Source organism: Palaemon carinicauda, chromosome 24 (genome assembly GCF_036898095.1).
Source record: "Palaemon carinicauda isolate YSFRI2023 chromosome 24, ASM3689809v2, whole genome shotgun sequence".
In the NCBI taxonomy this organism is placed as follows: domain Eukaryota; kingdom Metazoa; phylum Arthropoda; class Malacostraca; order Decapoda; family Palaemonidae; genus Palaemon; species Palaemon carinicauda.
In genome coordinates, this window is record NC_090748.1 from 69,692,425 (window position 1) to 69,717,060 (window position 24,636).

Below are 24,636 nucleotides of genomic sequence, written 5' to 3' on the forward strand. Positions count from 1 at the left end.
TTTAGAGCTCTCTTGCTTGAGAGTACCCTCGGTCACACTATTCTATCTTATATGTCTTCCTATTGTATTGTTAAAGTTTTTTATAATTCATTTGGGAAATATTTATTTCAATGTTGTAATTGCTCATAAAATATTACATTTTGTCTTGTTTCCTTTTTTCACTGGGCTAATAATAATAATAATAATAATAATAATAATAATAATAATAATAATAATAATAATAATGATAATAATAATAATAATATGGCTGTAATAGATTATCATAATCCTAAAGTACCTAAATATAAATTTTTGTCCCTTTTCTGTAATCGCATAAAGTCAGTTTAAATTATCCTTTTGTAAGCAGGACTCAAAGACTCAACAATCATTATAGTGGGACATGCAGACAGAGAGTAAAAGGGAGATCACAGGAAAACAATGAAAGAAAGCAGTGCATTTACAAAGGTGTAGCACTGTCTACAGTGTGCTGTGAGCATGGTCACCTTTAGGTCACATCCTCTATAGGAAGCAGCAGTAGATTAATCAACCTTGGTAATGGGTAAACTATAAAACCAAAAAGCACTAAAATTACTTTGTCTCTACCATGTAATCAAATTCCCTGTGATGCAAGAGCATAAATCTCTTTCAACCTTAGTGTGACATTGAAGTAAAAGAGTAACCAAAATGCTTTAATTAATGAATCAGCTGTAAAAAGACTTAAAAACAATCACTTAGTTAATATTGATATGTTGACTAGGAGATGAACTCCTTGTACCATATGAAGTATATTTCAGATAAAATCATGAGTTACACTACAACTTTTGTCAGTGATAACAGATTGTTGTAATGATCAAGGTTATTTACCTGCTTGCAGAGGAAGGGTCAATAGAAAGTCTGTTCTCTGTTGAGCTAAAAGAAAGCTGTTCACGAGTTGTAGTTCCGTTTCCAGATGTAGAAAATTTTGAGTGACTAAGCCTTTTAGATCCCACAACTTCCTTGACATGACGCAGGTAAGGTTCCCATTTACTACGTACCTGTTAAAATAATTTACAAGAGATTAAGTTATAAGAAAAATAAAGATCACTGGAACTAATGCCTAGTTAGTAGAATTAATTTACATTATAGCTAAACAATCTACCAAATAGTTTAAAAACATCACTCATAAACTTTTTCTTGTATATGACGGCGTCAATGACCTTAGATGTCAGGATGCCTGAAAACTTTAAATCATTCATTCTTGTATATGATTTAACTAAAGGATATGCATCTTTGCAACACCAAACAAAATCAAAGTTATCCCTGCACTTGTGGTCAACCACATTCTTAGAAATGGAGCATATAAGAATACACTACAATGAAAAGGAAACTAACAGATCCCACAGAAGCAAAGGAAGTTAAAATATGCCAGTTATCAGTGCTAAGGGGAAAATTATATGTTAAATAAGTCCAAGCGTCACTAGATATAAGGGTGAAGTGAGAACGCAAAGTAAAGAAAATAAATTTTGAGAAATAAATCTTGACATTTCAATCTATTCTGTTAAAATTTTAATAAATATCACATAGAAAAATAATTTTGCTGGAAAGAAACCACTTTCTTAAAATCACAACCCTCTTGATAAATTTACATATTATCAATGTTAAATACTTCTTCTAAATGTTGGTCAAGGGAGCAGTGTTTATCCATTATTTGAAGTCCTCCTCCCCATATTACTTTTAAATCTTTCTCATAGATGGCACACCAACAACAAGGTGCCTTAGTGCTCTATAGGTAGTTCCAGAGATTTTTCAGTGCCATATTGGTAGTCTCTTGTCTCTTCCTATCTGTGTCAAGCTTCCTTAAATGGTAATTATTTCAATTTCATTTTATATTTTATGATAAACATAATTAAGACTGCAAATGATCACAATGAAATGTGAGTGATCTGATTTAAACTACTTCATGATAACTAATAATACTGTTTAAGAGAAGGTTTTTTGAGCTTAAAAAATTTGATATCCAACATTTACCGTATCTGCTACTTAGAAAAACAATTGAGACTTTTCCAACAATTTTGCAATAACATTTGAAAGTCCAGCTCTCCTCATCCCTTACTAAATAAAGCAACAAAATCCACTAATCAGCACTCATGTTGAATTAAATGAGTTTTTTTATTAGATGTATATTACCTTAACAATTGGCTTTTTTGGGCTCAAGCCATGTCGTCCTGATGGAAGTTCCTAAGGTAGCTTCTAAAGGATATATTATATACTACAGTGATATTCCCAGAGAATTAACCTTCAGGTTCCAGAATTCTAACTCCTGGAGCGAATATCCTTAAAATTTCCTCAAGGATATCGCATAATATCAGAGGACGCATTCTTGACACGTCACATAGCAATCTGCATCCCAAACAGCGTTAACGCCTCGAGGGGGACGTGGCAAAAGAATAGAAGGGGGCCGTAACAAGGTTACCCCCGTTTCCGTACTACTATTGACCACCACCCCAGCGCCATTCCCAGGATGGCGGACATTCCTAATTTTGTAGCGATTTTGCTCAGTGGTGTTCCTTGTTGATCTAACTTTTCGATCGATTTTCAAGGATTTATCATGCATTCTCCAACTTCTTTCGCCTTCGGAAAGTTGAGTATTGGGTCTTTACAATGAATAGTTTTTTAGCTTCCTTTTCACAGTGAAATTTGAGTAATTTATTGTGTTTAGAGCTAGCCTGTACCGGAGGAGCGCTGTCGTTCGTTGGGCATGTTATTTAGTTAGCAGAACGACTTCCCAGTTTTTAAATAGCTTCATATATCATTAATTAATTATTTTATTATGTTAGCTATTTAGGTAATATATTCTTGTAAAGATATTTACATTGTGCATATTTTTCCTTTCCATGTCGATCGTATAGTTAGTCTCGGAGAGTGAGGTATTCGAGATCTCGTCTCGCCTAGGTTCTTAACCTAGGCGTGTTATTATACGTTAGACACTCCCCGAATACCCTTGTGTATGGTGATTTCAATTATGCAGAGATAGGTATCTCTTTTAATTGGATGAACTTTACCCCTCTCAAAAAAGGGAGTTTAAGGGTAATCCCTCTTCCCCCTTAGCGGGTCGGCCTCGAATTTTTAATTCAGGCATGACTTTCCTACGGTTTTTTCTGCCCTTCCTCTGTAACCGCAGATGCAGGTTTTTGGGGTTTTTGGCCAGAATCTCAGAGTTTTTAGTCTGTGGTCGGTAGCTACCTGGCAAGATGAATAGAATTATTTTGCTACGTTAGGCTACCGACATAGGAGGCTAGACCTCCCTAGGCCACTCCTGAAGGGTCTGTACGATATGACCCTTCTTCCTGTGACCTAGCAGACTAGTCCTGTGTTAGTGGACCCTAGGCTGAGGAATAGAATTCTTCTAATGCTTAGGGGACACTGGCACTGCAACCTCGTTTCCTTTCCCTTAGAGGTGGTGGCGAGGGTGCTACCAACCTCTTAATTGTATTAATCTAACCCTAGGCTAAGGAATAGAATTCTTTGGCCGCCTGGGATGGTTCTAATACAGGAACGGAGTTTGTTAGGTAGGGCAGGACAGGCTATGGCTGGCTCCTGCTGTTTGTTAGGTGGGGCAGGACAGGCTATGGCCGGCTCCTGCTGTACCTTTCACAGGACCCTCTTTTCCCTTCCCTTCTATCCCTTTATGTTGGCGAATCCCGGCAACCTTACTGTTGCCGGTGGGTTGCCGGGATCGACCAGACTCCCCCTCTTACAGTTGATGGCTGCCGGCCGGCAGTCTTAACATCTGTCGGCCGGCAGTAATGACAGCTGTGAGCTGCCAACCATTTTAGTTGCCAGCCGGCAGTAAAGACTACTGCCAGCCGGCAGTCATGGCTGCTGCCGGCCGGCAATCATGGTGACTGCCGGCAGGCAACCAGGGCAGTTGCTGGCCATGTTGGCTGTAAGTGGGAAGTCCCTTCTGTTTACAAAGGTTCTTCAGTTCTTTCTTGAACTGCTAGCAACAGTGGCTACTGCCGGGGTGCTGCCTATCAGGCCGGCACAGAATGGTGCCTGCTCAACCGGCAGCACGCCGACTGTACTAATACTGCAGGCCGGCAGTACTGGCCAGCGGTGCCGGCCGGCAAGGTTTAGACAGATCCTTGCTGGCGACAGTACTGTAGCTGGATGGAAGCTTGAATTTTATATTCTCCCCTTCCATTTGAATCTTCTTTCTGGAGAAGGTAGTAATAGTAGACTTTTACCGCCCTTTTACTGTATATATATACTGTACAGTATTAGGTAGCCTGTTCTCCATGCTATCTCTCTTTCTTTTAGCTAGCAGGCTAGATGTGCTAGCATTAGCTAGCTATGCCGACGACATGCTGGCTGTACTACAGTTTATGTTTATACAGGTAGTTAGTATTTCTGCAGTATAGGATATACTGCAAATAGAAAGCTTCTGTATATTTTATGCTAGTAGTGTTTTTCCAATATATTTGAAAATCCTACCCAAATATTTGTGGAACCCAATCTCATATTGAAAGAATTTAATTTTTCAATATTCTGATTAGAAATTAGTCTTCAGATTACCTTGCAATATTAAAATTTTAAGGACTGGAGATTACACTCCTAACCCTTAAAGGGCAGAGCCCTTATCCACGAGTCTCCATGATTAGGAAACTCTATGTTTTAATTTTGTAAGGGGGGTCACAGCAAATAAGTTGGGTGGGATATATACAAATATATGTCTTTCCTTTTCCCAGTCCAGTTGGCATCATGCCAGCTGGACTGTACAGTCAGTTGCTTACCAGAAAGGCAACACATTGGCTGGATCATACTATATATAATAATACAGTAGCCAGTATATTGCAATATAGTGCATACTGCAAATAGAAAATTACAGTATGATTATACAGTAACTATCTCTAGCATATCTTGGGTATCCTCATGTGAGCTTATGCTGCAGCCGCTCTTACATTGAAGGAATAGTGTTTCTTCGTTAAGCTGATTGAGAAATCAGTCTTCCGTACCCCACAGTATTTAGTATGAAAGGGACAGTGAAGTATACACTTCCCTATCCCTAGAGGTTAGAAAACCCCCTTTTCCAGTTGGAATTCCTTCGAAAAGGAAATTCCTATCACTTAATACTGAGGGGAGGTACCAGCATTTGCTTGCAAGGGATACACAAGTATGTGTCTCCTATTATCCCTTTATAGCTTGCAATCCTAAGCTATTCTGTTAAGATATGACTTTTGATTTATTGGTTATCAGTGAGATAATCAATCGTATACTCATTTTGTTTTCATTTCTTAACAGGAGGAACGCCAGATGTCATGTGTTGCAGTCCTCTGCAAACTAAGAGTAAGTGTTTTTACGGACATAATGCATGCAGGTTTCATGCCCCCGGCAATATTATTTTCGAACACCTGCAGCATTGGAACCCGCAAGCCTGCAAAGTATGTCGGGCCCTATTGTCCGAAGGTTTCAAGAATCCCAAGTCGGCGGAGACTAGGGATGCAGCTCGTTTCAAACTACGCAACTGGGTGAGAGGCTTTCAGAAAATCTCTCCGGGACCTTACCTGCCTAATGACAAGATGCGTAGGTTACTATTTCCAACAGCGAGTAAGGAAATAGTGGTACCCCAGACACGAGGTACATTTCCCGATGGCCAGATAACCTTCGGGAAGGTGGGCAAAAGGCGCCCACGGGAAGAAGGGGAGAATGTCGGGTTGGAATCGTCTCCGTCCCAACAGGCTCATGGGCCAACGACATCGATATCTCCGCCTTCTATCCCTCTTTTAGATGGAATGAACCAGTTATGGGCCCAAGTCAAGAATCTAGTAGAAAATTTGTGCAAACAGAGCACAAAGCAGGAAGCAAAATGCAAGGTATAGCTTGGTAAAGCTCCACTTGTCGCTCCTAAAGGGTCGTACGAAACATTCATAGATCAAGACCTTCTGACATGCTCCACAACCAATCCCTGGAGGTTTGCGGAGCTAATGCCGATTTTAAACGGCAAACTCTACATCTCGGAGGAGATGGGTGCTGTTCCTTTGGACAAAATCCAGTTCTGGCCAAGCTTTGACCCTTTCCCGAACTGTTTCATTAGACTGAAGGATGAACCAACATCAGGAAAAGGAACGGAATCAAAGGAGGTTATGATTCTCAACAATGATAAAGCACAGGCTATCCTATCAAGCAGCATAGAAAAGGCGGGTTACACGGTGTCGAAGGTATCCACACCGGGTAACAAGCACTCTTTCTTTCTTGCTCCTGTTTCAATTTCATTCCCCTTTACGGAGAAGGCTTTCAAATAAGTCACTGAGGCAATAGAGACAGGTAAACCGTGTCCTACACTCAAGGAGTGAGAGCCTCTGTCACTAGCATTTCCCAGACAGGAGAAGAACTGGAAGGAGGCCCATTCCACCTTTTCTGTAGGAAGACTTGAGGCGGATGTCGCCAGTCTACAATTTAAGGAAAATCTTCCAAAATTGTCTGAGTTCCTCTTACAGGATGAACAAGAAACAAAGGAGAGACTTGTAGGCTCCCTATCTCTACAGAACTACATAGAGTTCTGTTCGGCTCATCAAGATACCCCAGACATGCTTAAGGTCTTAGCCAAAATACATATGGCTACTTTGGTAAAAGACCTTCATGCCTTTACAAAGGCTAGAAGAACATGTAGGGAGTTTGTGTTAGCTAACGCAACAGCGAAACACGATACAAGAAAGCTATTATCTGGGGTAAAGACTTCTTTCCAGACGAGGTAGTCAAGAAAGTGATTAAGAACGCCTCCACGGAGAAAGAAGGGCTTCTCCAAAAGTGGGGCATCCTTTCAAAAAGAGAATCTTCTAAGGTTGTGGGTCCCCAACCTAACAGGAAGATGGAGAGGTCTGCATATCCATTTCGAGCGGTTCAACAACAATCCACAGTTGTAGTGACCGAGATGTCACAGACAGATGGTCGAAAAGAGATTCCTACTGATCAGTCGAAGCATAGAAATGCTCCTAGTAGGAGGGAGATTCCTTTAGGATCGCTGGACCTTTGATCCTTGGGTCCATGGCCTAATCAAAATGGGACTAAGATGAGAGGTGGAGATATCTCTACCACCATTTCCTCTACTCCTTCGATTATCCAAAACCCTCCTGAGTTTACCTGAGAGCTCTAGAGCATACCGGTGGTAAGGAAACTTTAGTCCACCGGATTCCAAGGAAGGCTGTTGTGTGTTTACGAGAAGGACTCAAGAAAATTCAGAGTCATTCAGGACTTATCGCCACTCAACAAGTCCAAATAAAACGAGTCCAGGAGGTTTATCTTCCTGAACATAAGGACCCCGCTGCAAAAAGGGGTGCCTATAATCTTACCAGACATGAAAGTCGTCTATCGGCAGCTTCCAGTCAATCACCCTTTCCCCTCCTATCTAGGATTCAGGTTACACAAAGTAACGCACTTCCTAGGAAAGATACTCGTCAGAGTAGACAGAGTCCTACCTGCCTTCATAAAATTTGCAGACACAGTCATGAAATATTTAAGCCTAAGAAAGGTTCAGGCAACAATGTTCCTGGACAAGAGGCTGGGGTGGGCAGCACTCAAGGTGGCTGGTCTATGAACATCCGAAGAAATGATCCGGTCCCCGGAACATCGTGGATGAAAGATAAATTTCAGATTCCCAAAACGAGAACAGGGAGGAACCCTGTTCTCTCTCCAGTTCGCAATAAAGGCAAGCCCTGTGCTAAGAGCACGGCTGCAAGATGCGCTGGGAGCCTGGAGAAAACAAGCATCAAACGCTCGAAGAGGGCTAAAAAGACCGATAGCGGTCCTTCCTTAATCGCTTCTCTAACAAAGGTCAAAGCCCGAAAATCCCAAGACCATGTTGGTCCAGTCATGAGTAGGGAAACTCTCTCCAAGCAGATCAGATTGTCTACAGCTGATCTGGGACTCCGAAACGATAACGAGACGCTGCAATCGACGATGCTAAGAAACGTCTCATACAGTTTAGGTGTAGTTAGCCATCCCTTACCTAAAGGGATGGCACCTGTCAGCAGTTCACATACAACCAATCCGCAATGTGACAATGGATGCTCTACTCAGGCTCAGGCCGATAGAGTTAGAATGGTCCACGGACGCAGACCTATTCTCTCCCAGATGGGAACAAGTCCCCGAACTGCAATCCGACCTCTTCATTACGAGCGCCGTCAAGGAACTACCTTGATATGTAGCCCTATACGAGGATCCTTTAATTTAAATGATAGATATCATGTCTCTGAAATGGAAGGGATAGACTTAGGATTTCCAGTTCATCCCGTCCAATCACCTGCTGAGAGTCATCAACATGCTGAGATCCTTCCAGGCGGGAGTAGCTCTGTTGGCTCCCACGTAGCCCAAGAACAATCCAGAGAACCCAAACCCTTCATTGCATGATTTTCTTGCCCTAGCGGTTAAGAAAAGATTTGGGATCTCAAAAAGGCAATATAATTTAGAATTCTTAGAAGAATACAAGTCTAAGTCGACTAGAAGACAATATGAGTCATCATGGAAAAAGTGGGTTGCTTTCGTAAAAGCAAAAGGATAGAGAGAGATTTCAATGAACTTCTGCATGTCCTTCTTTATCCATCTTCATAGCCAGGGTTTGGCGGCCAGCACGATAACTACGTGCAAGTAAGCCTTGACTAGGCCTCTTCTATATGCCTTTCAAGTAGACTTGGCGAATGAGATCTTTAATAAGATCCCGAAGGCATGTGCGAGGCTTAGGCCTGCTGCACCACCAAAGTCCATCTCTTGGTCTTTGGACAAGGTCCTACATTATGCCTCATCCTTGAACAATGAAGATTGTTCGCTTAAGGATCTAACCCAAAAGGTTATTTTTCTGTTCGCTATAGCCTCAGGGTCTAGAGTTAGTGAAATAGTGGCCCTTTCTAGGGATGAGGGCCACATTCAGTTCTCAGAAACAGGAGAACTGAATCTCTTCCCTGATCCATCCTTTCTCGCTAAGAATGAGCTTCCCACTAAAAGGTGGGGTCCCTGGAAAATCTGCCCTCTGAAGGAAGATGTCTCTCTATGTCCGGTAGAGTGTCTAAAGGTCTATCTTCGTAGAACTTCAGACTTCAGGGGAGGACAGCTCTTTAAAGGAGAAACCTCTGGATCAAACTTATCCCTAAAACAACTGAGGGCGAAGCTCACCTACTTTATTAGTAGAACGGATCCTGACAGTACTCCCGCGGGTCATGATCCGAGAGAGATTGCTTCATCACTGAACTTCTTTCAGTATATGGACTTTGAGCATCTTCGTTCATACAGTGGATGAAATCATCCAGAGTGTTTTACAAACACTATGCTAAGCAAGTCCATGATCTGAAGCAGTATGTGGTGACGTCGGGTAGAATACTTAACCCGCCGTCTAATTCTACGATGAACAGCTAATTGACTGGGACTGTCAATTAAAGGGAGAAGAGGTCATCCCTCTTAGGGTGTGACCTCCTTTGATCAAGTGTTACCATGGTAACACTAGCTCTGTTCAAAATCCCAGGTGTGGAATTATACAGATAGCACTAGTGCCGGTGTACGTAGTACACAGTGCCGATAAAAGTAACCAGTACGGGAATTATGAAGAGAATTTGTTTTATAATTTTCTTCAATCTGAGAGTGGCACTCATCATTTCTTGCTTTCCAAGAAAGAAAGATAATCTCTGTACAGGTTACATGTATAGTTCCGTTATCATGCTACATTCGTTTTAATTACTAATAAACGTCTATTAGAATGTAATTGCGTCCTAACTCGCCCGACAATTGCATGTTTATAGTTCAGAGTATGTACTTTTATATATTTGTATGCTCACAAACAATGGAATTAAGAAACACAGTTAAGTATTTGGTAATTTTCACAACCTACGCGACGGTTTGTTCATCTGGTGTATTCTTATGTTTGTCCATACAATATATGCTTACCTTGAGACCCCCCTTTCTACCATCTAGAATGACTCTTCCCTGTAGGGGGCAGGAAGCACTAACATCGGAGATGATTAGTGATAATGACGGATAACGGTAACGTCATTTGTCTCGATTGATCCAAATGATCATAGAAAGGTTGTCCCAAGGTTAAGGCACTGATGAAAATCCACAGATACATTAATGCTCTGGTATAGTTCTATCAGGACGACATGGCTTGAGCCCAAAAAACGGATTTTGAGCGAAGCAAAAAATCTATTTTTGAGTGAGATCGCCATGTTGTCCTGATGGACCCACCCTTCTTTCTTAAAAGAAAAGATCTTCACAGTTCCCTCCCTGACGTACTGTATCTGTAGCACCACGCTCAATGCTACAAGGAATGTCCGCCATCCTGGGAATGGCGCTGGGGTGGTGGTCAATAGTAGTACGGGAACGGGGGTAACCTTGTTACGGCCCCCTTCTATTCTTTTGCCACATCCCCCTCGAGGCGTTAACGCTATTAGGGGTGCAGATTGCTATATGACGTGTCAAGAATGTGTCCTTTGATATTATGCGATATCCTTGAGGAAATTTTAAGGATATTTGCTCCAGGAGTTAGAATTCTGGAACCTGAAGGTTAATTCTCTGGGAATATCACTGTAGCATATAATATATCCTTTTTAAGCTACCTTAGGAACTTCCATCAGGACGACATGGCGATCTCACCCAAAAATAGATTTTTCGCTTCGCTCAAAATCCGTTTTGTAAATGCTCTATGAGCTTTCCTGTTCCCTCAAATCACTTTCTACATGGGAATCTAATTTATTCACCTTGTACCTGTCAATTAAGAACAAGTCCTTCAGGTGGGCCTAGCAAGAGTACTAAAAGGTGACAGTGGTCTTACCTAATTAAAAATGCAATAATAATAATAATAATAATAATAATAATAATAATAATAAAATGATAATAATAACAGTGATACTAATAATAATAACCTTACACAATAAAAATAACAATTCTTAACCATTATCTGTATATTGAAACCAAACTGTACCGTAAAGTAAAAATCTTAAATTTCTGAAGACTATTTCCTACCTTTCGTATCCTCGCCTCAACCTCATGGTGATAAATGCAAAGAAAGGAAAACTTGATTTACTTTCATTTGTTATGTAGGTATTTATAAAAAAAAAAAAATCTATTAAAAAATTTAAAGTGTACAATAACAAAATGCACAAAACCCGTTAGGGTGAATAATTTCTGGTACTGAAAAATTTAACCATCTGGAACAATGAATGTTTAAAGAATTTATATGTGGCAGTGTTTATCCAAACATGCTTTTGAGATTATAGTTGCTTTACTTAAGACATTATCCTACCTTGTGTATCATTGTCAACCAAGGTCTCACATACAAAAACTAATTTCATCCTTATTAATTATATTTAAGAAAGCGTGCTTTACAAAAAGGAATATTAAAGTGTATATCAGATCATCAAAATAATTTCAGATACTAAAAGATATTCTCATGAATAATCTGTCATAATGGTTATTCGAATTTCCTTCCAAACAAACTTACGATTATAGCAATGATTATTAAAGGCCAAGGATGTAAATCCAAAAACTGAAATACTGTAACTAACTAAACTAAATTGTTAAAAATAAATCTCTATTGGAGACATTTAGAGGCCAGTGTTCCATGAAACTCTTATAGCAATTATTGTCTTTAACTAGCTAACATTTCTTAGCTCCGAAGTCGATTTATTTGTTGCATGTTAGCTAGAAGGGGTTCCTTTTGCACTCATTGGAGAATTGGTAATACTACTCCATTAGGTATGTATGACAAATTTCGAAATGGTCACAATTTGAGGCATGAAAAGAATACCTGGAGCTCTGATCTCTCTCCTTCCTCAATTCAGAACTTGATATAGCAATGTATAAAATGCCACATATAAAGGTCAAAGATTTAAAAACAAGCTATAATATACTTCCTCATTACCTATGTGTTCTTGAATTAACTTATATGCGGGGCGAGTAAGCAAACGTACGAGCAAGGGCTGAAATGGTGTGGAATGAATGATGGCCAGTTTGTTACTTACTTTACTTTAAAGGCTGCGTTTCTGGTCATGTACAGCAAGAGAACCCAGTAGCCAATCCTGATAATCATACAGTTTATAACAAGTTTCTTTACAGAATGTTCATCCAGGTATTTCTTTATAAAAGAAATGTTTCTAAGATGATAGCCAGCAGTTTTTATTACATCATCTATTTGGGCATTAAAAGACAAGTTACAGTCAAGAGATACTCCTAGATCGCGAACTTTACCAGATATCGGGGCAGAGTTGTTATTCATGTTTATTTGGATATCACCCAAGTTTCTTAGGCTGTTTTTCTTTCCAACCACCATAAACTCAGTTTTATTCTTTTTTTATTTTAATTGTTTGATTTTCATCCATTCCCTAACACTGGTGAGAATTCGGTTTAGAGCTTCAGTAGTCTAAGGTCCTCCCTGTCAGAGTGCAAGTGATGTAGTTCTTAATGGAACAAACAATAATCCAACCTAAGTTGGGATAAATGAATGTCTTAGAAGATCTTTGTTGTGATACCATTCAAGGATGTTGCAAGGTTCTTTAAAACTCCCCTTCATATGACCTATTACCCTCCTAACTGGATTTCTTATCTTTCAGGAACTCCTTTGACCTCTCAAACATGTAATTCACTACATCCTCCAGACGTAAATAAGAATGACTTAGTTTATAACTGGGAAGCTTCCCAGCTATGGGAATTTCATTCATATGTTCAAATTCTCAGTTCTTAAGACAGTGTTTTGTCTTATAAAGAGAGAACACTTATGGAATTACGACTTTTGTTCCAGCTTAGAAAATTATTTCACCACATGCATGAAATTGGCCAATAGCTTCCAGCGTTCTAAATGAAAGACATCCTACATTAATTAATCCTTGAACATTTACATATATCAATATCAATATATATTACAACTAGCAAATTACGTAAATTCCCAAGCTCGAAAACTCGCCTGCTTTATATTACATAATCTGAGATACAAGAGAAAGCACCGAGCTCTGAGAATAATACGCAACTCCCAGACGATAATATATATGAACACCGAATATCTAAAGGTCTCGTTACTTTACACTCAAAACAAAACTGGTTGATTACTTTACTTTAATGGGAACTATTCTAAAACCATCCTCTTACTTCGGTTCTTAGTCAGGGGATACAAGCAAAGCACTGAAATAAGTATAGGTGATCGCAATAATATACGCTTTACAAAAATGGATATATTCTATAAAAAAAAAATAGAAATAAAAAAATTAACACCAAAATAAATCACTCAAAATATTAAATCTGAACTAAACCTTAGACTAAGACAAAATGATACTTCGAAAAAAAATTATACAATTGCTTGTTTCTCTAGAATTTAATTTATGTAAATATTTAATTTTGACAATTAACAAAAAAAGCTGAGACTAACACTATATAAAATAAATCAAATTTACATTTACATATCTGCAACTGTTACTCTTACGTCCTTTGGGCTCACACAAGGTTACCAAAGGGTTAAGCAAAAATAAATAACTTCACTGCTTAACCTAATTACACAGGGTCAGTTACAAAACTTTACAATATAAATTCACTTACATTACCACACTTAACTTTTGAATTAAACACGATAATATCACCAACGTTTCAACTACACTATACACAGTATATGTTGGAGAGAAATCATTATTCACATTTGAGAGGAAACACTATGCACGTTTGAGAGGAATTACGTAGTGGCTTGATAGATGCTGGTGAGAGGACTGTTGAACATGGTTCTCTTTCTGAAGGGCAGGCTGGACCTCTGGTTCCTAAACATGGGTCGGTCCTCTATATATATATATATATATATATATATATATATATATATATATATATATATATATATATATATATATATATCATCTTAATTCATTCTAGAAACTTCTAGTAAAGCATTCGCTTAGAGTGGGGGCATGGCTCTAGCGGCGTCAAGGCTGCCAACTTGGCATTATGGAAGTAGGGTACTATCATTGCTCGACGAGACAACGCTCTCAGCTAACTCCGCCCACCTCCTCTCACAATACTAAAAAAAGAGTAAGTTCTAGTCAAGAACCTTCCTGCAACTTCCAACCACGTGGAAACATGATGTAATTCCTAGCGTGTGTGTCATACATACTTTTTAACAAGATTATATAAGACTTTGCAACCAAACTACGTGAAATAAAAATCTAATTCTTTAAAATAACGTAAATTTACATATACGGAACTGAATGAGTGGACAGTCTTATGTATTTTACATACATTTACTTAATTTTACATGAGTGGGATCCACCTTACGAGCTAGCTATACATCTCTTAAATACACATATGAAATACGTGACTCAAATATTCTATTCTCATGAAGACCAGCTTTGCAAGAATATACATATATATATATATATATATATATATATATATATATATATATATATATATATATATATATATATATATATATACAGTACCAGCAAAACCAATGTTGCTCTGGATGAGAAAAATAATTATTTAAGAGAAATCAATGTGGATAATTAAAGCTAGAGCCACAACTCTTTCTGTATCTTTATATATATTACTGCAGTTGCTGAAGATACCAGTCTATTGCAATGTTTACTTTGTGTATTTCACTCATAAGATCATGGACGACGTATTGTATAGGAAACATAATTGAAAATCAGCAGGTCAACAGATAGCTAGAATTATACGCATTTCTTTATAACTCTTTAGCACTGAGCATTTGAGTGCAATGACACACAATTTTCCAGTAATTTTGGCTTTTTACAGAAAACAACAAGTTGTTTTATATGTAATTTTTCATACGTTTTCGTGTGTAAATTTAAAATACCTGAAGGCAAATATCTGGTACCAATCACTACATAATTATCATCAACAAGTTGTCTGTCAACAGTAAATTTTAATTCATAAGAAGATACAAATAATTACAATTATTTCAAATTTCATTAAAAGAAAAATCATTCCTTTTACGAAGGAATGTTATTTATCTCAGCCACCCTGACTTCAAAAACGTGGAAAATCTTTTGAAAAACAATATAAATTCCACATAAAATCAAGAACTGCTATGCTAATCAAACAGCTATTAGTACTCTGGTTGCCCACTATTAACTAAGCTTTTTAAATATCTCAAACATATACTGTATATCCACAGAAAGAAAACATTTACAATGTTCGATACATATGATAGAAATTTAAAACTTCATGTGGGCCAGTTACGAAGATGTCCATGAAATACGATTTCAGGAGATTGTATGGAAAATGTACATGTACGTCTAATGTTGTATTTATGAGTCTTTTCAAATATATATTTCATATAAGCAAATATTTTACACTGTGCAGCCTTGGAAAATGTAAATGGAGAGAACTAGTTATATAAAAAGTGTTATGAAAAGATAAGTAAAAGATTGTTGTAAACATTCCATAAAACATTTGGGTCAAAATCTTATCGCCAAATTTACCCAAGCTATACATATGGTTTAGAATAGATTGAAAACACTAGACAGACATAAAGAAAGCAAAAACAGCAGCACTAAGTGATGTGCAAAGAAAGGTGTAAAAACTCACTTTCTTCAGAAGGTTTCTCTTGCAAATGAAGATGACAAAAATAGACACCCCTTGGAGAGAGTTTATGATGTCGGTGATGATCCTGAAAAGTTCACATTGCATAAGTTTCACAGATATAACAGCCCTACAACCCCATACTTCCCCACCATCATCTGCACGATCGCGAGAGAAAACACACACTTACTGTATATACATATGCATATCATCCTCATCTCATCCTACGCCTATTGGTGTAAAGTAATATGTTGAGCTTTTAAATTATTACTTCTCCATTCATCATCTCCTACTTCACGCTTCATAGTCCTCAGCCGTGTAGGCTTGTGTCTCCCGGCTCTTCTAGTGCCTTGTGAAGCCCAGTTAAATGTTTGGTGAACTCAAGGTCGGTGAACTAATCTCTCCTAGAGAGTGCGAAGAGCATGCCCCAACCATCTCCATCTAACCCTCACTATTATCTCATCCACATATAGCACTCAAGTAATATCTCTTATAGTTTCATTTCTAATCCTGTCCTATCATTCAACTCTCAATATTCTTCTGAGGGCTTTTTTTCTGAAACCTACTACATCTTTTGGAGATTGTTTCATTGTCATAACATGTATATACATATGTACACACACACGCATATATATATATATATATATATATATATATATATAAATTAATAAATAAATAAATAAATATATATATATATATATATATATATATATATATATATATATATATATATATATATATATATATATATATAGATAGATATATATATAGATAAAGAGGTGCCTCCGGTGACGAAATCAAGAAAGCAGAAACTACCATATTTCTCCTTTAATTGCTAAATTTTGGATAAGCTTGCTAAGTATTAAAAACTTCCAAAATATTAATTGCTTCATAATCTACCGTCTACACACACACACACACACACACACACACACACACACACACTGCCATTCACCAATATGTTGTACACACTTCCTAGATATCAAAGCCCATCCTTTCCATCATGTATTTCACATCTACCCAACCTTTCTTAAGCATTCATCTCCTATTTCCAAATACTTCTAAATAATAAAATCTTTTCACTAATCTACAATCTTCCATTCCATTTGCAAAGATCGACCATTTCACATCACAACTCATTTTCTTATCTCACAGCTTTGCGCCTATATCCAATGCCCATTTGTCTGCCCTCTTGCATCACTCCATTTATTAAGATGTATAACAGCCAAGGAGAAATAACACACGCGTGCATCAAACCCTCTTTCACATCAAACAAGTTACCTTCCTTCAATGCCCATTGACACATGATTTTCTTCAACAACCTATCATTTACACCATGCATTCTCAACACATGCTTTGTTTTGATCAGGAAATGTCTTATTATCTCTCATCAGCCTATCTTCTACATCATACATTCGTAATAACCTCCACATTGCCTCTCCATCAATATTATCAAAAGCCTTTCTTTTAGGTTCATGTATGCTATATACAGCTTTTTTTTTTAAATTTAAAAACTCTTACATATCCCTCGACACATAAACTGTACCGCACGTGTTTCACACAAACTCGTCCATTGCAACTGTATTTTCTTTTTTATTGTGCATCTCGGCATACACCTCACTGTTAACAGACCCGGTTTCAGCCTGCCTTTTCATGAATTGACGGGTATGAATTTTTGTGACCTTCTTCCACTGAAAGTTTTGTATATAAGTCCATTCTCTGTTGAAATAAAGTTGGTTGCATTCACCTCGCCTCTGAATTATCACCCAACTGGCGCCTCGCACAAAACCCACACGTTCCCCCATCCGCCTGTCTGTCACCTATCTTGTTTTATCTATCAAATTTCTGACATATACTTCTTAAATACATTGATTAATGTTATGCCCTACAATCTGAACAGTGACCTTTATCCACTTTATACTTATACACCGGAACAATCATTCCTCTCCTCTGTTCCTTTGGGACGTTTCCCTCACCAAAACAATCAAATTTTGGCCAGGCACTTCATCACTACTGCAGTATCTACAACAGCTTGTAATCGCATATCACCTTCAGCTTTGTACAACAGTAAAATGATTCTCTTAATCTACTCCTTTGGAACATTTTCATCATACAGACCATACAGACGTCTGGTAAACCTTGGTCAGCCAGTCAATCAGAATATCACCATCGTACAACAGCCTCTCACTTCCTTGTAGTCTCATTAACTCCTGGTTAATTTCGTTTCTCAATCACCTTTCTTACATTGTAAACAGTCACTTTCAGAAGCATTCTTAACTGTACGCTAATCATTTCAAATCTTGTACCACTCAGCTCTACCTTTCATCTACTTCTATCCTCCACACACGACAAACCTTCAAAAAACTCACTCCATAGATTCAGGACTGCAAGCATGTCTACCGAAAGGACTTAACCCCTTGTAACCATGTATTTTATTCTGATATCCATTTGTTCATCAATTTTTCTCCCCCTTGATTCAGGTATTTATTCTCTGTAAAATTCCCTTCAATTTATCTGTTCTGTTTTTGTTACTTGCCATAATTTTCTATACCATGTTATACTTGAGTACCCTATCAACCCTCTTATATGCCCACCAGCTCTTATATCATCCAACTAGACCGCAAATAATCTTTTTTTTCCTTATTTACTAAACCTTTTACCTCTTCATTCCACCCTTGGTATTTTCATTTTATTCTTGTACTTTCTTATATCTACTGTATATACACTCATCCCTGACATCACGGAATTTTAAAACCTTCCCAAATATTTCTTCCTCTTCGTTACTTTTAACTCTCCCCTATGATTCATCCATTTTTCTAATGATTATGTCATGCAAAGTCAAAATGAAATTAGGCTCAATTATTACTCTGTTAGGCTGTCTCAAAACCTACGGATACCCAAATCTACATAGCTTCTTTTTACAACTGTTTTATTAACATATAATTATTGTAAAGTATCATAATAAATAATATTCTAGTCTATAACATACAGGTAGGCTACAGTAGATATACATAAGTGTGTGTTATAGAGAAATGGGAGAAGTTACTTTGAATGTTGAAACTAATTTAGAAGTGTACCTACCAGGCCTCACATGTTTTCTCTTGCCAGGATATCACCTCTGCCAGCCATGTGATTCCCATGACCACAAACAACTTCACATACAACCACATTCTGCAAAACAAAGACATTGGTAATATTCATGATCATCCTAATGTGATTGTTTATTCAAAATAATGATAATAGCTGTAATTAAATCAAATTATAAAATGAAATCAATGATCACTAGCATAAGTGGGTGCAATTATTAAAAAAAAAAAATGATCCCTTCTATAAGTTACGTAACAATTAAAGAAACATACAATGGGAACGTATACCCTACGGCAAATCATTATAAGAAATTAGCCCTTGATAAAACTTGCACAAAACAACACTAGAAAAGAAATTTGGAATTTCATGATTCCTTTACAGAAGACTTTATTTTTAAACACTGCCGATTACTCACCATATAAATTTGCAGATTCTCATGTAGCTCATATCAGATCACTTGCTAAATTTTATATATATATATATATATATATATATATATATATATATATGTATATGTATATATATATATATATATATATATATATATATATATATATATGTATATATATATATGTATATATATATATATATATATATATGTATATATATATATATATATATATATATATATATATATATATATATATAAATTATAACTACACAGGTATTTTTATATTAATTTACATATTTAAAAGTTATTTATAAATATACGTATAAACTTATATTAGTATATATATATATATATATATATATATATATATATATATATATATAGTATATATATGCATACATATATATATATATATATATATATATATATGTATGTGTGTATGTATATATATATATATATATATATATATATATATATATATATATATATATATATATATATATATATATACAGTATATACTGTATATTGTAGGCCTACACACACACACACACACACACACACACACATATATATATATATATATATATATATATATATATACATATATATATACATATATATATATATATATATATATATATATATATATATATATCTAAACACACTTCGAAAGAAATCTAAATGAGGAAAACAAAAATAGTAACTAGGCAAATGGCGGCTTTGGTCGGTAGGAGTCCTGGTAATCATTGGATGATAAGACCAACCTTTAGCTGTAAGGAGCAATTCGCAAATGCATTCAATATGTGAAAAGAACAAAATAAAAGTTAACCGACAAGGAATTTCGTATATCTTTTAATCCTTATGACATTCCTTGTCGCAACTGATTGTATATAAGCTCGTTATCTGTTGAATAAAGGTTACTTACATTCACCTCGTCCATCTGTTAGAATCTAACAGTTAGTCTACGCTGTCCCATTGTCACTCCGGGGTCACCAATGTGGCAGCGTAACCATTAGGTTCTAACAGAGAGGAGACAGGAGAGGTGAATGCAAGTACATAACGTATTTTCAACAGACAACGAGCTTATATACAAGCAGTTGTGAGCAAGAATGTCACAAAAATTCAAACAAACTAAAACTTGCGATGGCAAGCTTAAACAGGTTATTTTATTGTCAGTGCGAGTGCGGGAGAGACTCGAGAGAGCGAGACCTAAAAAAAGCTATAGCATTACATGGTATAAGCGTGTATGAAACACGTGCGGAACAGAAGTCAAAGTCCTCAAATTACGGACAAAATTCTGCACCAAAGAATTTGTTCTGAATCTGTACTAGCTGAAGCTACGTAGCAGTTTATCAGTCAGTGATAGTTGTCTTACTTTTACTTTATTTACTTTGATGGCTGCTTTTCTGGTCCCATACAGCAGGGGAACCCCACTCTCTACAGGATATCCACTGTCGTTTTACCTTGTTCGTTCAGAGTATTTATCGTTTCATATCGCGTATTATTCACTTACTGTTAAATCGTCACTGTCAAAAGACTCATGAAATAAGTCTTCATTTTCCTCTTGAAAGCCTTAATGTCTTCAACCATTCGAATGTTTCGTGGGAGCTTATTATATAGTAATGGGGCCGCATATCTAAAGGCTCTGGAGCCCAAATTGGTTCCAACAGTTCGAAGCCATCTGTAACTATTCTCGTGTCGACACGATTTGTTGGCTGCGCAATTTGTAGCAATTCTCTTAAGTATTTTGGACGACCGGTTCTGATAACTTGGTGGATTATTGTACATATTTTAAATTCAATTCTCGATTCAATCGGCAGCCAGTGTAAATCAATTACTGAAGGGGTGATCCTTTCACTAGGTGGGACACCTTTTATCAGTCTTGCTCCTCTGTTTATTATGTTTTGTAATTTCTTAAGTTGTACTTTTGGTAAATTGTAATAGAGTTGCAGTAGTCAATCCTGGTAATAACACAGTTTGTCACAAGTTTCTTAACAGAATTTTTGTCCCGGTACTTTTTTTTATAAACGCAATATTTCTTAGATGATAACCAGCAGTTTTTATTACATTATTTATTTGGGCATTTAGAGACAGGTTACAGTCAAGAAATACACCTAGATCTCGAACTTTACAAGATATCGGCACAGAGTCATTATTTGTGTTCATTTGAAGATCACCTAAGTTTCTCACGCTGTTTCTCTTCTCCACCACCTTCAATTCTGTTTCTCTTCTCCACCACCTTGAATTCAGTTTTGTTCTCATTTAATTTTAGTTGCTTAAATGTCATCCATTCTCTAACACTATCAAGGATTCGGTTTAGAGTTTCAGTAGTGTCATGTATATCATTTATGGAGAAGTAAAATTATGTGTCATCTGCAAATAGTTTAAACTTCACGCCATGCCTTTGTAGCATTTTCGATAGACCAATAGTATAGATGCAGAATAAGATTGGGCTAAGTACACTCCCCTGGGGTACCCCTCTGTTTAAGGGTTCATATGATGAATAAGAGTTTCCAATTTGTACACAGTAATTTCTACCAACCAAGTAGTCTACTTGAAAGACAGAATATTACAAAATATCAATCAAAGGCCAATAAGCATAACGATGAATCTGCAACACCTCTCATATTGGGAGAAATATTCATAAAATTCTCCAAGTTCACTTGAATACACACTTAAGCATTAAAATACAGTATTAAACAAATTACCATTAGGCACCAATGCGAGTTTTAAAAACAACAACAGCCAATTTATGCATATATATATATATATATATATATATATATATATATATATATATATATATATATATATATATATATATATATATATATATATATATATATATATATCAACATCTTTAACATCTTTCTCTGTAACCACTTTAACATCTAAAGATCTATGAGGTGAACTAAAAATGCTATTATTATCATTAGCAAGTAGGTACAAATAAGACCAAACTATTTGCACGTCAGTAAATGTGAAAGGCAATACTGTTAGCACTCATACCAAGAAAGATAAACGCAGTTAAGTATGGTAACATTATGTTAGGCCAGGGTATAGGTAATATACTGTAGACAAACAGTGATGTAGGACTTCATTCGCAAAATTAACTATGCCTTACTAAATTTAGCTGTAAAATCGATTAACAGCGACTGTACTACCATACGGTTAAAATTAAAATACAATAAAATAAAATGAAATTAATAATTTAATGTTCAATAAATTACCAATATTTAGGTTAACAACTTTTCTACCTAAACACAATTCTAGACTGGAAATTAGACTAGTCACTATTCAGAAGTTACTGTCACTAGAAATCACTTTTGTTGGGCCAATGTTTTAAATTCATCCCCCTTTTCTCTTTAATGTCCCTCTTCAGAGTAGTTATTTCTTCCCGGTATTCTAAAAGAGAGAGAGAGAGAGAGAGAGAGAGAGAGAGAGAGAGAGAGAGAGAGAGAGAGAGAGAGAGAGAGAGAGAGAGAGAGAGTTGTTATTCGCCCTCAGAGATTTCAGCCTACAACAAGGTCTATAAATCATATGGTCTATAAATTTGAGTGTCGTTTGTTCTTCATTTGACGACAAACAAGAAGAGCCTAGACCTATTCCTGACCGTCTTTTTGGCTCCCAATTGATTGGTATGGAAGATAAAAAATACCGTTGAACCCTAATGAGTGGACAGTAGTGGGCTAGATCTTATCACAGATCATGGCTGGTTGGGTATATACAGTATGTAGATCTTGGGTAAAGATACGTACGCTTACAAAGCATACTCGGCGTCAATGACCTTTGATGTCAGGATGCCAAAAATACTAAAATCAATCAATTACAAAGCAAACCTATTTGTCATGGCAACGACTTGAGACGTCACGTCACCTTTCTGGGTGCGACGATCTATAGCTGTACAGCGACAGAAACTAGAATATTGCAAGACTGAAGAACCTTGCCACGGATTACCGACGTCTCCCCTATGCAGTGCCTTGCCTGTCTCAATGCATCAGTAACAACGCACATCAGGCCGCGACAGGCCGACAACCAATAGGCTAAATAGGCATTACCCACCTGGTGGCTCATTGCTTAACGTTGAAGCAACATTTTGGTAAGATACGAAACAGTAACAGCATTCTGTGAATAGAGAGATTTATTCTTTTTACCATTATGTATATTTGACCTCCGGAAATTGGTCATATTTCAAATAAATGAATATTCCTGATAGTCCTTGTTTCACCTTTGGCATCCCATGTACAAAGTCTTATAAGTAAGTCATTTCGTGTGACCCGGTAGTTGCGAGGCAGGCAGTTGTATTTTTGAATCGTCTAGGATGGTTGTCCTTTGCAATAATTTCGAATCCCAGCCTTTAATAATCTCAACTGTGTTATTCAGCTAAGCCAGTGTTTTATTTACCACCTGTAGTAGATGGGCCAGGGCACAAGCCAACCGTTGAGATACTACCCCTAGAGAATTATTGGGTAATTTGAATGGCCATACAGTACTACATTGGGTCTCTCTCTCTCTCTCTCTCTCTCTCTCTCTCTCTCTCTCTCTCTCTCTCTCTCTCTCGTTACAACTCATTTTCTTTGTCTACACAAACACCGAATAGTCTGGCCTATTCTTTCCACATTACCCTCTATGCTCATACAGCCTCCTGGCTAGTATAGTGATAACGTGTTTGCTTAGCTGTTTACTGGGGAGGTCACTGCTGTGGTTGAACCCCACATTGGGAGGTTGGGCTTGCCCGGCTGACGTTCTGGTGTGTATCTATTCTGATGAAACTAGAATTGTAATCAAACACCTTTATATTCTTTACCTTTACACCTGACAACACTGAGTTTACCAAACAATTCTTTGCTCAGGGCGTTAACTACTGCAATGTAATAGTTCAGTGGCTACTTTCCTCTTTATAAAGGTAGAAGAGACTTTAGCTATGGTAAGCAGCTCTTCTAGGAGAAGGACACTCTAAAATCAACCATTGTCCTCTAGTTTTTAAGTAGTGCCATAGCCTCTGTACCAATGTCTTCCACTGTCTTGGGTTAGAGCTCTCTTGCTTGAGGTTACAGTTGGGCAAACTATTCTATCTTATTTCCCTTCCTCTTGTTTTTTTTTTTTATTTTTTCTATAGTTTATATATGAAAGAATTATTTTATTATTGTTGCAGTTCTTAAAATGTTTCATTTTATTTGTTCATTACTTCCCTACTGTAGTAGTTAATGTTTCCTTGTTTCCTGTCCTCACTAGGCTATTTTTCCTGTTGGAGCCCTTGGGCTGATTTTCCAACTAGAGTTATAGCTTAGCTAGTAATAATAATGATAATAATGCAATGTCATGAATTTGTTTTTTGTAATGAGTGTAGGCTGTTAGTAGCAATTCGGCTGCGACTGGGTGCTGTCTAAAGTCTTTAACATGCTACCCCCATAAGCATTGTGATTGGGTCGTCAACCAAAGGATCTGTTCCGCTGTGGCTTGCCAGGGTTGTCAAACGGCGGAATTCTGGAGCTAATGACGGAAAAATAGGTCTAAAGATGGATCTCCATCATTTCAATATCCGATTTCTGCTTTACTCTGTCTGAGGCGGAAAATATTTCCGCATAGTGATCAAGGTTAAAAACATATTTTTTTGGACAAATAAATCTGTTTAATATTC

General features: G+C 37.0%; 1 protein-coding gene across 5 annotated transcripts in view; it reads right to left on the reverse strand.

The window, feature by feature from the left end:
- LOC137618144 (uncharacterized) overlaps window positions 1–24,636 on the reverse strand; it is a 165,291-nt gene that overhangs the window by 12,186 nt on the left and 128,469 nt on the right. For 3 of the 5 annotated variants that reach the window (XM_068348171.1, XM_068348172.1, XM_068348170.1), the window contains exons 6-9: window positions 18,598–18,687; window positions 15,523–15,604; window positions 10,963–10,983; window positions 844–1,013 (exon numbers count right to left, since the gene is read on the reverse strand). In XM_068348171.1, coding sequence (XP_068204272.1) covers window positions 844–1,013; window positions 10,963–10,983; window positions 15,523–15,604; window positions 18,598–18,687 — 363 coding nt within the window. The remainder of the gene's footprint in view (window positions 1–843; window positions 1,014–10,962; window positions 10,984–15,522; window positions 15,605–18,597; window positions 18,688–24,636) is intronic. The other 2 variants (XM_068348174.1, XM_068348173.1) reach the window with 1 other exon arrangement.